Source organism: Oxyura jamaicensis, chromosome 2 (genome assembly GCF_011077185.1).
Source record: "Oxyura jamaicensis isolate SHBP4307 breed ruddy duck chromosome 2, BPBGC_Ojam_1.0, whole genome shotgun sequence".
In the NCBI taxonomy this organism is placed as follows: domain Eukaryota; kingdom Metazoa; phylum Chordata; class Aves; order Anseriformes; family Anatidae; genus Oxyura; species Oxyura jamaicensis.
In genome coordinates, this window is record NC_048894.1 from 139,996,655 (window position 1) to 140,012,934 (window position 16,280).

The 16,280-nt window shown below is 35.3% G+C and overlaps 1 protein-coding gene across 1 annotated transcript in view; it reads right to left on the reverse strand.

Annotated features, from left to right (window-relative positions):
* Positions 1 to 16,280, reverse strand: part of ANGPT1 (angiopoietin 1) — a 174,104-nt gene that overhangs the window by 51,376 nt on the left and 106,448 nt on the right. The window contains exons 5-6 of the mRNA XM_035318508.1: positions 12,097 to 12,224; positions 7,042 to 7,143 (exon numbers count right to left, since the gene is read on the reverse strand). Coding sequence (XP_035174399.1) covers positions 7,042 to 7,143; positions 12,097 to 12,224 — 230 coding nt within the window. The remainder of the gene's footprint in view (positions 1 to 7,041; positions 7,144 to 12,096; positions 12,225 to 16,280) is intronic.

The window sequence follows — 16,280 nt, forward strand, 5'->3', positions numbered from 1 at the left end:
CTGTTTTCCTATTCCCATAATATCTTCAAAATGCTTCCACATGTTCTATGATCCAGCAGTTCTTCTCTTCAGACCTGTTTCTCACAGCCACAGAAGGAAGGAGTAACTGTTATGAAGAGTGCTCTGAACAGCCCCTGCCATGTTGCTGAGATGAAGAAACCAGAATAGAATAACTTGTATTTACAGCAAAAATTTCTCACCTCTGAAAACAAGGCAAATTTGTGCAAACTGCCATTTGAGAATGGCCCATTATCAAATCTGCTTGGGCATTATTTATGGAATTAAGTCAGACCAGAACTCCATTAAAAAATTAACAATGTGGATTTTGTTTCAAAAGTCTGTGCTCACACTCAGGCTATAGCCCAATTCAGTGTGCTAGCACAGATATGGTAAAGGAGTTGAGGAAGGAGAAACTGAATCAAATGCAAGTAGGACCACCATCCTCTTGATCTCTTCTGTGCAAAACAGGGAACACAGGACTTCTTGGCAGAAAGACATAAGTTCTTATTATAACATCCGGTTAGCTAGTTACAAAGAGGAACTGCATATCTTTTCCCTTGATGTGATCCTTCATAGTGAGATGATTTTGGGGTAATAACAGTGGAGATGAAAATTTCTTCTAATGTTGAGCAGTCAACGATCGCAATTTTAAAGTTTACATATCTGACCTTTTCTTTTCTTTTTTTTTTTTTTTTAAACAGACTTTGCAGGATCTGACATATCTAATGTACATATGCTATGTTATGGTTTTGTTGTTTGGTTCCTTAAGTTAATGTTTGTGACCAAAAAAAAAAAAAAAGAAAAAAAAAAGAAAGAAAAAAAAAAGATTGACTTGAATACTTGAATGTAGCTTAAGCCAAAATCAATGGCAGAAACATCTTGCTGTTGTAAAACCACAGGCACGTTGGTAACTAGGGATCTCTAGCTATTACATGTATCTACGTTTTCAACATGAAAAGAAAAATTTCTTCATTTTAAATTCCTGTCAAAACTGAAAATCTTTATCTGAAACTTATATGAATACAGTTAGGTGAAGTTAGTCTCAATAGCCTTGCTGTACCTGACATCCTGTGAAGCCAGTGAGCTTGCATGCAAGCTTATATGCTTGCAATGGAACATACTCTTTAGCTCACAGTAATTGCTTTTCTTTACCCTAAAGGGAAAATGTTAGCATCAATGAAGATCCAAAAAAAAGTGCTTTTGACAAATTCATCTAATATGGAATAGTCACAGACAGAGCAGTGTAACTATCTGATAGTATGTAAGCTCTCTTTCAAAGAACATGGGAATGTGGCAACGTGTCAGTAATATTAGAATACTGTGAACACAAAGTGGTGTAAAGATTTTGTGGCCAATGCATAACAGCTTAATTATTGATAACACACAAAAGGATATATAATTAATTTAGAATAACTAGATTTAATAAAACTGAGAACTACAAAATATATTTTTTCCATAATAGGGGCGTTCAAATCTAAGTGCCTTTTTTATTTTTCCTTTTTTTTTTTTTTTTTTTTTTTTGGGTCAGGAACATTCTACTCAGCCAAGCCATATGGATTATGTATTTTTGTTTTAAAAATAAACACATCTGCATCTGAAGTTTTTCTCCACTAAAATAATGGAACAAGAATCATAAAGCATACACAAACAATTTAAAAATGTGCCTTGTACATTGCTTCTTACACAGTCTGTCTCACTTGAAAGAGAAAGTAATGAACATAATCTAATGTGAGTAGAAGGGTCCAGAGCTCTGTCTGTATTTTTTTATTTTTATTATTATTATTTACTGTTTCTTGTATTTGGGGAAAAAAGGAATCTTCATACTCTTCGTAAATGGACAAAATTGCAACAGAGAAATATTAATCATCAACTAATATTACAAAAGGGAACAGTACAACAGCTTAAGGTTTTGCCTCTTGGCTCAGGTCAAACACAATGTTAATTATGGTGAGGACTTATTTTTAGAAAAAAAATGTTCAAGTTAATATTGCTACCAAGGTAATATGTAACAAAACAAGAGTCAGAATTCAGAGATAGTTTGAAAGTTGGGCAGAAACAATTGTACCTAAAGTGAACATAGGAACAGATGGAGACCACAAAAGGAGTTAGTTAGGAGACCACCTTCTAAAACAGAAGCTAGACACTGAAAATAAAACTTAAATGTAAGCAATGTCTGGAAGTTTTCAAAACGAACATGGCAGTCAGAAATAAAATCTTTTTTTTGGAGCAGTAGCTCTTGCTATGAATAGTTCAGGCAGACTCAGAAGCCTAAATAGACAGCTTACAGTATGTCAGACTTTCAAGGACTGGTGAATAAGTGAGTTAACCATCAACCTGACTGCCACAAGCCAGAAGGTCTCCAAGAAATTGGGAGAGACTTATGCTTGAGTTAGAGCTTACTCACAGAAAAGATGTGTAGTAACCATATCAAAAAGGGTAAAAACATCATGCCAAGAAGAAAATTAAAGACTTACAGTGTGCAGAGGAGTTCAGATGTCTTTTAGGTAAGCATAAGGCACGATTCACAAGACTTGCTACACCAGTTATAGTTCACTGAAGCTCTGAGGAAAGTTAGATTGTTCTAGATAACATAATCCAAATGCCCACTAGAGTTGCACTGAGAAATATTTCCTGAGAAAGTTCTGATAATCACCTCTGTGGTCCAGCTCTCATTAGGCCATGAAAAAGTCAAAATTATCCTGCTCTGGCATCATACCACATAGGCACTATGGAGCTAAAGATTAATCTGATCCAGCATCTTTAAAAAAAAAAAAAAAAAAAAAAAAAAAAAAGGAGAAGGAGAAATCCCAACAGAAATGGAAGTGATTTTGTAAATGTGCTTTTCAGGCACACACAGATGCTAATGATGACTTCTAAGATAAATTGGCAGCACATTTGTTTTAAGCACTGAACTGGTGTTGGACTCAGATACTAATCAGGAACATGAGGTTAAGGGGGTGTGAAATTTACTGCTGCAGTTCATTCTTGCCTCAAAGAACCAAAAGAAGAACCAGCTGCTGGTCATGAAGATAGAGGTTAGTTGCCATAAAGCTTAGAAATGCAGCTGTGAGTCTAATATACAGTTGCAATCCCAATCTAGATCATGACATTAGGAATGATTAAGAAAGTGATAGCTTTCTTTCATTAGAGAAAGGAAATGGCAATACTGAAGCAATAAAGGCATGCAGTACAATTAAATACTGACATGCAGGAAAAAAAAAAAAAAAGGGGGGGGGGGGGGGGAAATGGCAAGTAAAATGATTGCTGTGAGCTGCCCAAGGCATGCAATTTCAAATACCTACTGAGAGTCTTTACTCAATAATAGAAAGAAAGAAAATATTTTAAAGGTCTGAGGAAGTCCCCAACAGGCTTGGCTGCCTAGAACTCCCCCTAGGAAACTGATAGTGAATGTTTAGATATTGAGCATGGAACAATTTCTGTGAGATTCATAGAAATTTTTTAACTAGGCATGCTGAAAGGCTCGAGAATTGAGAATCCAATATCCATCACCCAATTTGGCAAAAATGGAGACAATGACTGGGAAAGGTATATTTATCCAAGAACTGAAAATCTGGAATTTGAGCAAGAAGTCTCAATAGCCAAGTTAGCACATGACTTAATCATTTGTTTGGATGTGATTATTGTTAATGACTGCCTAATAAATGCCAGAAACTGCCTTAGAAGTTCAGCCTGCAGAAACCCCCTTTCTAAAAGTGGCTCAGGTAAGAATTTTTTATTTTATTTTATTTGTTAAGATATTCTCTTTCCAGAAGTTATATCTCTAATTCCCACTTCAAATAAGGAAATACGAAAAATGGTAGAAACCTGCTTTAGGATCATATTAGCTGCTGTTGTTAAAGGAATTACTTGATGCTCAACTTTAAATGTTTCTCATAAGAAACAAATAGTAACATGGAAAATCCACTGCAAATACTGGTAAGAAAAGGACAAGAGGAGGAACTCAAAGGATTTCCTCTGAATTTCTTCAAATTTGTATATCTGAATATTTAAAAGTGAAATGGTCCAAGAGAACTTGTAGTCAGAAATGAGTCCTTAGGAGTGAACACAAAAATCATACTGCATGGCATATGACTGAGGCCAAAAATGAACGGTACTGGTAAGCACTTACGCCACTGAGAAAGAAGATGGCATCACCAGTCTTGAATAGCAGAATAAAAGTGAAGAAGATGATTTTTATTCATCAGCTACTGTTTTAGATACCAAAGAATGTTTGATATTTTTTTTTATTTTTTTTTTTTCCAGAGTGAAGATTGGACACCAGTAGCAATGGAGCCAAAAGAAAAAGAACAAAAAGTTAATGTCACTAGTATTGCAGTATCGCTGACTTTCTGCTGATTAAAATATGGATTGAGCTGTGTATTTCCTAATTTTGAAATATTTATAGATACTTTATCTCTCTATCAATGTGTTTCCTGTGTTGGTGTCTGGAAAATACATTGAACAGAGACTCAAGTAATTCTATGTACGCTGAAGGCACCAGCATGAAACTAAATAAAAGACAATTATTGTCTCAAAGACTGTCTGCAGGGTGAATTGGTACTGGGTAATTCCTGTAACCCAGCAGTGCTAACACTCACCTTTGCAGAGATTATCCCATGTTGCTGAGAGAAACTGTGTATGCTCCATCCCTGGAGGTGTTCAAGAACAGGTTGAATGACGCTCTGGATAACCTGATCTAGTGGGTGGCATCCCTGACCATGTCAGGGGGGTTGAAACTAGATGATCTTTAAGGTCCTAAGGTCCCTTCCAACTCAAGCCATTCTATGATTCATTCTATGATACACCCTTTCTGAGTTACGTGCTATAAGGATTTCAGTTAATATTCAGAGGAAATGTGCAATGGCCTCCTAAAACCAGACAAGCCAGTAACTTGAAAGGGTACTTGCAGTACTGCGGTCTGGTGGTCTGAGTCCCAGCTCAAAAGCTGTCAGTAAGTACCTGTTTGCAACTGAACAATTCCCACAGTTTTCAAGATTATTTTCCAATAAGAACCAAATGAACTGAAAGTAAAAGAATCCCCAGAGACTTATTGTTGTTATTGTTATGATATTGTTTATTTCTGTTAGATTAGAGGCCCTAGTGAACTACTAGCACAACAAGAATGTCTTAGCAAATCTGGAATCAATGTCTGAACTTATTTTAAGAAACATTGCATCTCCTACCATACTACTTCACTTCCATTGGAAGAAAGAGCAGTTAGATATGTCAAGAAGGATTTAAGATGTGATCTAATAGACTCTGGACACAGTTTCTGAACAATGAGGGAATTATTACATCAGTGGTGCTCTTGAAGCTCATAGTCCATCACATTTCATTAATCTGCAGAGTTTCCACTGTTCTCCATCGTCCAACATTTGTTTGTATAAAATATTCACATCTTAATTTGTTACTTTAGTAAAATGGCTCAGAAAAGCATAGACAAACCTATATCCCAAGTTTTCACTTTACTCCTAGGATAATTATCAGTAAAAGTCCAAAACAGATCCTTTTTTTGCTTGGTAGAAACAAAGTATCTCTTATAAGAAAGACTATGGTATCTGTTAGGAAAAGCAAAATGAATTCAGACTGCATGAACCAGACAAAAACTTCATAATCCAATTGTTAACAGGTTCATACCATTGCAAGGGAAATCTTTAAAAAGAAGAGCTGTTATTTTTAAGTGGTCTAAGAAAAATCTCAGTATAATCTTAAAATTATATTTTATTTTTTATTTTGATTTTATTATTTTATTTATTATATTATATCTGGTTCCCCAAATAAATTGTTTTAAATCTTATTTTACTCCAAACCTAAATAAAGTAGAATAGTTTTCAAATTCTCTGTTAACTTAAAACTCCAAACAGAATCCGACTTTTTATTTTTTATGAATTCTAAAAAATTGTGCTCAATATTGAAAATAAATTCAAAAATATTTGTCATTTCAACATTATTTTTACTTCAAATATATTATAAAATAGATTACATCATCTAGTTTTCCATAGTAGGAGAGATCTGATATCAACAATCCAAATGGCTAATTCTATCCCTGTAACTTATATTTTCCAGTGATATACAAATATTGAAAAAAAGGATCCATAGAATTCAAAAGGAAATTTTGGTTAAATCATCTTTTTTTTTTTTTTTTTTTTTTTTTTCTGAAATAATAAGTTCCATAATATAACATTTTCCAATATAAAGTAATACTGATGTGAGATTGCTTTCTTTTTAAAACATTTTAAATTCTGTTTTCATATGGTGCTTTTTGAAAAATGTTGGAAAAAAGATTTTCCTATTCCAAGCTGACAACATAGTTCTGAAAATTTCATTGGGAATGTCACTGTAATATAAACCAGTCCTCAGGGACTCAGAGAAAAAGAGCAGCTCCATCAGGAAATGTGATCAGGGAGCAAATGAAAAGCTCAGAAGTTATTTAGACTGGAGTATTTTTTTTTATTTTTATTTTTTATTTTTATTTTGAGTTTGCAATGGGAAAATAGCCAGCTAAAGTCATGTCATCTGTAATTTAGTAAGTTATTTATTTTCTTTTAATCCTATGTGAAGTATCAACATTTCCAGTACATTGGCTTGATTGGCAGAGGTGTTGTATGTCTTGGGATAGACCCCAGTAAAACTCTTCATTCCTATCTAAGATGCTCCAAGTTCTGAAGGAGTTCCCCTTAGTTGAAAACATCCATGCATTAGGAACATCATCACATCTTCATTACACCTTAACATCACAGCAAGTCAAAACTTCAGAAGGGCAATGATATTATTTACTGCATATGCCTGAGCATGACCTCATTTTAATCTTAGTAACTGATGTGACAGAAAGCCTACGTCATGGGAAATAATTGTCAAGTAATTGAGTAAAAAGAATATTATGCCCTTAAAAAGTAACAGACTTGAAAAAGGTAGCTCATAAAAGACTACATCAGACCATTATAGACAGACCTATCAGCATAAGATAGTACTATTTGACAGTACTATTTGAAATATAACTCTCATGTGAAGTGCACAGCTATTCCATATTTTTCACCTTACCATTTTGTATTCTTTCCAGCCTTTTTGGAAATCCAAACTCCCATCTTCTCGGTGCTGTATAACTGTCCATCCTCCTCCAGCTATTTCCATATTGCAAAAGACCTGTGCAGTAATAAGAGATACTTGCTTTGGAATTCTGTCATTTTAGAGGGGGAAAAAATGTGAATAATGGCACTAAGGAAGTCTGTTTTCCCATGGATTCATGCCTCATTCTCACACCCCTCATTAGAATAATCTGAGCTCTTATGTTCAGTGTAATTCTCCCTGTAAAGTTTCCTGTTCATTCAGCATATTACACAAGAATATTTCCCCATCATCTCCCTCAGCATTCTCAGCTTTCCTCTTCACATTCCCTTCATGTTCCTTCTGTACTTTCTCTGCAGTTCCCCTGAAACTACTGCCTTCTTCTAAACAAAGAGGTGTGTTCTTCAGTGATAATAATGCTTCCTATAGCTTTTATCACAGTGTCATTCTAAGAAAGATGATTTAGGAATTCTTACAGGAAATACCAATTCAAGGAGTCCAAAATGTAGCAAAGATGAGATTATTCTGGTTTGATTTGCGTTGTAATGTGTCAGTGTGTCAGGCAGTGTCTGAAAACACAGATAACTGATCTCAGTCTAACCTGTTTTGCAGATGACAGAGAACATAGGAGCAGACTCAAGTACAGAGGTCTTATCACACTAACACCCGTACTGAACCTCTGAGATCATATCCTGCCATCATTGCACTGATAAAATTCTAAATTTGATATTGAAAGTCTGTGTATTACAGGTAATTCAACAATTTAACAAATTTGCTTAAGCTCAATGTTAGAATATTGTGTCGATTGAAATATATTAACAATCTTAAATATTAAAAATGAATAATATTTTTTATTTTTCCACTCATTACATTATCTTCTTAAAAATTATACAAGATAAATTATGAAAAATTATGAACACTGCTTAGTCATTCACTTTTCTTGGTGTATGGCAAATGATAGTATTCCTAGTTGTAGAACACCTGATTATAAGACCCAACTAAGTCTCTCAGTGCTACTTATTGAAGCAAATTTGCATTCCCAAGTATTCATCCATCACATAATGGCACTGCAGCTATCCTAAATTTCACTTGACTGTGCACTTGTATAGTTATATTAACCTTTTTAAGAAAGATGTTAATATGTAAGAAGGTTGAAGAGGTGTCATCTACCTGCTTAGCTTCTGGCATTCCCATCAACAAGGCAACACTGGACAGTAACTTAAAGCTTCAAGTTGCTTTGCCAAATTGAAGGTTAGTATCCAATACAGTTAAATAACAATTCTTCCTTCATTTGACTAGAGAACCATATTCCACCCTCAGGCAAAACAGTTTGAAATATCTCCTACTCATAAGCATTGCCATAGTAATCTTGTGCAAGTGCTTTTGTTTTAATTTGCTCTAGGCATGCCAAATGAAGGCCCAGTGTAGGTACAGGAAGGAAACAGAATATTGAACAGTGCAAGTATGTGAACTTGATTTAGGGAAACCACAAGAAAACCCACAAATGATTCCTTGACAAATATTTTGGCCCTATTCCTCATTCAGGGAAGACACTGTGAGTCAAAACATTTATCTACAGGATTTATTTATTTTTTTTTAGACTGATTTATAGTTAGAATTTCTAAATGATAGATTCACTTTCCTTATAAGTCATTTCAAGCTGCTATGAATCTTCTGCTAAATTTAAAGCATTAAATCCTCACCTGTATTAAGACTACTTATTTTAAAGATATAAAAAAAAAAAAAAAGTGTTTTTTTTTTTTTTTAATTATTCTAAAATATAAAAAAATACCTATTAAAATACTCTGGTGTTTTTTAAATACTATAGCAGATTAAGAGAAAAGTGCATAGTGAAAGAAAGGTTTACAACAGCACTTAATTCACTAGCTTTCATTGTGTGGTCTAGCACTTTACATGGTGGTAGACACAAACACCTGCCATATTAGCAGGAGTGCCAAGCTTCTTATAGATGTTTACTGCTTATAGTTCTAGCCAACAAGTGTCCTGGACTGGCTTCTGTCCCAGACAAGGTCAGAGCATTCAGCCATTAAACAACTTCTAACATGTTCTGATGTTTAATCCTCTACCAAAAAAAGAAAAGGAGGAAGAAAAGTGATTTTGAACTTTTATTCATCTGTAGATTCTGAGTTTATCATCGATGAAAGAACCCAATTCAGATTAAAAGGGTATCCAAAGCAGTGCACTACTGCCTTCCTTAAATGCATGGGTAAAAATAACAAAACTATTGAAAGGTATATGTGGGATTATTAGTACATATTTAAAATTTATGGACTAAATTATTATAAACATTACAATAATCATTTAAAGATCAGAACAATTCTAAAGTAGACAAAATGAGAGGGATTACCTCATATTGTACGTTAAGTGCTTGCACGCTAGTCTACATTGTTGGCCTATAGCAACAAGCTCAAGACCAGCTATTTGTGATTCAGGGAATGTCATTACTCTGCAGATACCAAGGATGTTGGTAAGCATGCCAGAACCACTGTCTCCACAGTGTATGTGGTCTGCATGTAGTTAATGGGCTAAAATTCTGGCAGATACACTCAGAGAAGTCATCAATGTGAAGCTGGTAGGCAGTCCACAGGCAGAAAGCAGGGCAGAAGGGGTTGAAGGCTGAGTTCATGCCTACGCAGAATTTTTGCTGAGTTGTAGGGACATACCTATAAACTCCCCACTACTAACATGACATTTTCAGTGCAGTGCACACAGAAGTTAGTAGAAGTCATCCTTGTGATAACTTTGGAGGATGTTAGAGCAAGTAGCAAGAAAGTCCAATACCATGCGAAAATATTATCAGCACTCAGAGCTGTCCCCTTGGCTTCCTTTAGCTCCCTAAACAGTGACAATTTCACCTTTACTGCCCCTCCCCTCCTCATCAGACACTGTTTCCCCAGTAGCTGACCTCACCTTTATGGGACACTGAGAGGACTATTCTTTCTTTTGCTGTCATTGTGACCCAAGGACAATCATCTGTCAAATGCCACACACGCACAGACTCCAAAGTAAGCCATTCAATTAGCTTAATACTTTAAAGCAATATTTTCTTTTTTCCTTTTTCTCTTCTCAATAATAATAATAATAATAACAATAATAATAATAATGGAATATTATTAAGGTGCTTTTAAAAAGAAATGAATCACTTATTTTTGATGCAGGGTTTGAAGAAACTTTAAGCTAATAAACTGTTGAAGCTAGAGATGTGAAAGAAAAAATGCAAGTTACATTTTTATGCATATAAAAATGAGGGATATAAATGTTATGGAAGGTAATAAAGAGCAAAAAATTAGAACTGACAGTAACATTTTTATAGATGATGAAGGGATATTTTCTATCGAACGTCAGGATGCTAGTAAGTATCCCTTAGAAAATATAAAATAAAGGTCTGTTTTTGTAACCTGAAATATAAGATTACTATAAATGAGATAGTTGCCAGTGGTTGTGAGTATTACAGAAGGCAACAATATATTAGGCCTCTTAAGACATGTCAGAGCTGTGCATTTCACTGTAGTACTCCAGGTAACTAAGCCTTTTTTAAATATGTATGTCTCCACAGAATACCTATCAGGATATTAGGGTCCCGGAGAAATCTAACTGTGTCAGTATGGTGCTACCTCTGTGCTAATTAGTCCTGGCACAGTGCTGCATTGATGTGATTTTTAAGCTATCTCAGCTGGAATTAGTTCAGCTATCTCTGCAAAGCACTGCCTTGCAGACTGTTAATACAACATTAGTGTCTGAAAACAAACAAACAAACAAACAAACAAACAAACATCTGTTAAAGCAATCAGACTCCTCACTTGACTAACAGGAACATGCTCAGGATCAGCTCTTGCTGTGTTATCACCAGGGCAAGACAGAAACAGGTGCTAGCAGAAACCCCTCAACACTCACACACATTCCCACATTTTCTTGCTAAAAACAGGGAGCCTCCAGGAAAAAAAAAAAAAAAAAAATCAATGATACCAGTTGGCTTGTGCTGCCTGTATCGATTGATAACAGTGTCTGCAAATGGAAATACATTTTAAATATCTTAGTATAATTGTAAAATGCCTATTGAGAGTGACATTGGTAATATTCGTTACTGCCTTGTTCTGTTTGCAGGGTTCCCTCCCTCCTGTCTGGCCCACTTGCAGGACACCACTGTATTTTTCTCTTGGAGGTAAAGAGCTCATGGCCTTGTTGGAGGTTACTCCAACTAGTGCTCTGCCAGAAGGACAAGCTGGCATTTCTCCATGTGTAAATTAGGTTTAGTCTACTCTTCCAGCTTCCTAGCCTCAACTGGCTCATGTACAACAACTGGCTCCAAATCATTCTAAAAAAAAAAAAAAAAAAAAAAAAAAAGAAAAAAGTCTCCTTTTCATTTTTCAATGTATATATATTTTTTCAAATGTTTTGTTTTCATCAAAAAAAAAAAAACAAAAAACAACAACTCCCAAGGATCTTTTTAGAGAAGGACAAGAAAACATGTTTCATCATTTCAAACAGGGATAATATTTAGCTTTTTGTGTTCTCTGCAGCCAAATATCTGTTCCCTACAAGAACAGTAGGATTTTTATCTTTATATTTAAATCTACTCATTCTGCTATTTCTTTCTCTGCTTCTAGATCATCTCCCTATCAGCTTCCTCATTACAGCATTTTATAATAGAAGTTAATACAAAAGAAGAAAATAACAATTTTATGATAGAAGATAATAATCTTCTATATGTTATTGCAGACTTATTTTTGTCCATAGTCTGATTCAACTAAACTTGCTGAGTCAGAGGAATTGAGTCAACTGTTGAGCGTATGTCAGAATTTAGGAAGGATTATCTGTCAGGGAGAAAGAAGAATATCTGGAATACTACAGTTTATCCTTTGCTTCATTCTATTGTATTTTTTCAAGCTAGAACACAACCCAGGTTATTTATATAAATGCAACAAAGAATAAGAACTTCTGTAAAGCTAACAAATGGCCAGTGCAACATGATATTAACAAATAAGAAAATAAAACAAGTATTTTCCTTACCTTTTTAGGATCTGACACATTGTTAATATAAATAGTGTAGACCCCGCTTTTGTTAAAACCAGATTGGTATACATCTGCACAGTCTCTGAAAGGCTTTTCTTCCTCCTTTTTTGCATTCTTAAGTAAAACTGCAAAAGAGAAAAATATAACATATGTTACAACAGCAATCTTAAGCATTTCTGTATCAAAGAGACTCACTTTTGCACATTGCATTCTTTTTTACACTTACACAGTAGTAACTATACCGTGGTCCTTCCACAGTCAATGCATTTGTTAAATTCTGTTAAAGAACTATTGTGAAACTTTCAGACAGATGGCAGAGGAGGCACCAGCAGAAGTCTGTTACAATGCAAATAGCTAAACAGAGAATCCTGTCTGCAGAGAGATGAACACAGCAGATTCCTTCTGAGTGCAAAGGTCTGTGCAGCTGCAGGTGTTGTGCCTGACTAAAGCTTTATCTGAGAAGTTGCCAAAGAATGCCCTAGCAACAGCATGTGGAGGTGGACAAGCATGTTCAGTGCTGTGATCCAAGACAGACTTCACCTGAGACAGCAACACAGATCCCCAGAAGGAGAGAACCTATGCTCTTTCTTCATGAAGTATTGTCTTTTGTGCAGCCCAGGGGCTGACTTGTTTGATTACTTTTTTTTTTTTTTTTTTTTTTTTCAGAGAATTATTTCATTATGTTGATGTCTGCAATATACAAGTTGCTAGGTACAACTTATTGAAAAAAAAAAAAAAAAAAAAGAAAAATCAGTGCTATTGAAGTCCATCATAATTAGTTTTTTTATGGCTCAGAGCAGGAAAGCAATTAATATTAGAACACCAGTGCAGATCTTGATCCTGCATGTTGCAGACCACATATATAGTCTAGGCTGAGAAATCGGGAGGGCAAGTTGTTTGAGGATCCCAGTCTTGAGCAGCCAGGGGATTCCCTGTAAAAAGAGTAACATCTGAGAGTGTTCCCTTCACTTTCACAAACAAAAGTAGCCTGACCCCACACGATACCGAAAGGATATGACTTCATTCCAACAACACATACTTTAAGCACATCAGTATTCCCATGGAAATCCATCAGTCTACTCAGATTCTTAAAGTTAAACATGTCCTTAAGTGTTGTGCAGGGCTCAGACAAGCACTTCATTAATCCTACAATAAGGAAACAACATTTAAGTCCTACATACACACTCATTGTCTTTTTTTTTTTTTTTTTTTTTTGGCTTGAAAATGTGAGTTAGATACAAAAGGGACTAAGGGACTACACCTTATTCACTCTCAATGAAGCGGCCCATACTGCAAATTTGGCGCTCAATGATAATGGTGTGAAAAAGAGCAACAAACTTGCACAGCATGTGGGACCATCTGGGCCATAAGCTGGTATGCAGCAATGCCAGGGCTTTGAAGCTTGATATACTATCTCACCTTTGAACACTTCAAAACAAAATATTAGCATGGAAAATTACTGCAAGATGAATTGACATTAATATCATTACACAGATGGGGAAATTGAGGAAGAAAAAGATTATATGTTTTGCCTCAGTGGTTTTGTGAAAATGTAAAAATGGAAAAACAGTGAGGAATCCATTCTTGAACTGTAAGATTATCCTGCTTTCCAGGTATAGAGACAAACAAAAGCCTCTTATTTCTCCCTTTCCATGCATATGATGTGTTTATTGTTTTTATCCAACACCATCAATAAAAATAAAGCCTGGCTCACATACTAATATGTGAACTTTAATTGGAAAATCAACTTCTTTGAGACTTGGCTGTCTTTGTAAAAGAAAGGTAGTGCTGGCTACGCAGAACGTGACACTCTTCCCTGTGACATGGCATTGAATGAAGTCCTCAACAAGGCACATAACAGTGAACTCTTGAAGGTGCCATTTTTTAGATAAGACATAAAACTGAGGCCTTTACAATTGGTGTTAATTAAAGATTTCACAGTATTTTTCTGTAAGCAGATAGCATTAACATCAGTGGCCAAAGTCCAGCTTGAATAATTACTTGGGGCTGAAGCCAAAGCCTCAAGGAGTTAAAGTAAAGCCTCTCACTGATTTCAGGGGGGTTTATATGAAATCCATTCTTTCTAGCCTGAATTTCTGTAATACCGTTGTTTTATTTGTGCAGGGGCAGAGTCTTCATTTCCTTCAGTCTTAAAGTATTTATATTTTAATATCTGTAATATATGTAGATAGACAGTGTTACCTCTATTTTACCATTACATACACATTGCAAAACACTTGGAAATAACTACTTAAGAGTCATTCGGGGACACTGAAATTTGAATTTGGTTCCTTTTTAATTGAAAGTTAGGCAAAAAAATCATGATTATCTCCCAAAGCTAGTATCATCTGACTTTTAAATCAGGTAAGATTTTAATTTCAGATGAATTAGAATTAGATTTGAAAAATAATTGTCTAAGGAGATATGGATATCTAGCAAACATACTTAGAAATATAACTTTTTCTTTTGCTTAGAGACAAGGAACAAACAAACAAACAAACAAACAAAACAAAAAAACTGCTGTTGTAATCAGAGAGGAAAGTGACAAGGACAGATAAATGCCTTGTATATGCCCAGTTCCTTTTGTCCTCTCAGTATCAGCCTGCTGAAATACCTGACGTATTTCACACAGCAGTTGTGGTAATTTCCCAATAACTTTCCTTGGCAGCAGTGGGTTTCATCCAGTGAACCACTGTAGACAGGCAAAGATGACTTTCTCTGGGTACCTGTCATCCCTCCCCTCAAAAGTTGGTGACCCTACTGGAAGGAAAGCTCAGTCCCTTGTGAAGCTGCTGCTGAGCTGTTACAGATTGTAGCACAGTATATTTAGCATGACAAGCACAAAGTTCAGTTTTCCTTAATACATCAGACTGTAATTTGCAAGAACAACCCAAAGTTATCAGAAAATTAATACTCAGGAATGTTACTGGTAATGTTCTTCTATGGTAGAATATGTTTTTTCTAAGGTTTAATATTGTTTTTCTAACTTAATATTCCATACAGTTTCCAAACCACTTCTACCTATCATTCAAGACTTTTTTTTTTTTTTTTTTTTTTTTTTTCCCTATGATGTTACGCAGAATCCTTGAATCCATTATACATCAAGTGAAGTTCCTGAAAGATACACTAGCTGACATATGGTAATGTGCAAATAAACATTAAAAGAGTAGTAAGACTCAAGGAAGCTGTTTTAAAACAAAACATGTAGCCATTAAATGTATTTGTTCTGCCTAAACATCTTAATTGACTTTCCAGTTTTCTAATGTTAATTTAGCTATTTTCAGATACAATGCTTACACCAAAGTTTTATGTATCTGAATAAAAAAAAAAAAAAGGAAAAAAAAAAGATAAGTCTGTGTCAAGCAAAATAATATCACAGTTTTTTAAACATGAATGCTTAGCTAAAATCTGGAGCCCTGGAGGATTTTTTTTGTTTGCCTTTTCTGGATGAATAAACTGGAGATGAAGTAAGTCATGCTCCTTTGAAGCAATGATGCTTATGTGTAGAAACCCGCTTTCCTGAACATAAGAAGAATTAACAGGAGAAATAAATTTATTTCACTGCACATTTAAAAGACTTCTGCCTAATTTTTAGTCCAATAACTTTCTTCCAGGCTACACTACTTATATTTCCCTACCTGCTGAGTTATTTATTTCAGTTATCAGTCTTTTTGTTGTATTTGTTTTTCTCTAAAGCCCTGGATGATGAATCAAGCCCAGGCAATACAGCAGGTACCATCTGTAAGTGCCTAGTGCTCTGACAGATGGCTGCTCCCATGTAGGTGCAACAGCCCTGGCAGTGATGCTGCTCTGCGGCCTCACAGAAGGACAGGAACCCAAACTGACAGGGTTTCTGCTAACCCAGGAGCTTTGAACTGCCAGGGTTGAGCAGATTTTTTTTCTGCCCTTACTAAATGAGCATTAAACTTCAATAGAAGCTGGGGTTGGCAACTGAGGCTGGAGCCTCTTCATTTTTCTTGGAAAGGCTTACTGGAGCTTGCAAGTGAGAGAGAGAGCTGCAATACAAAACCCCCTTTTCCCAAAATGATAGCCAGGGAAGTCCCATCACTGGCTGTTAGCTGGGTGTACCTCTGATTTTATGCCTGATAATAAGTCACCAACTAGTAAGAGCAAATAGCTCCTGAATTATTTAGTAATCTAAAGTCATCCACTAGGAACAC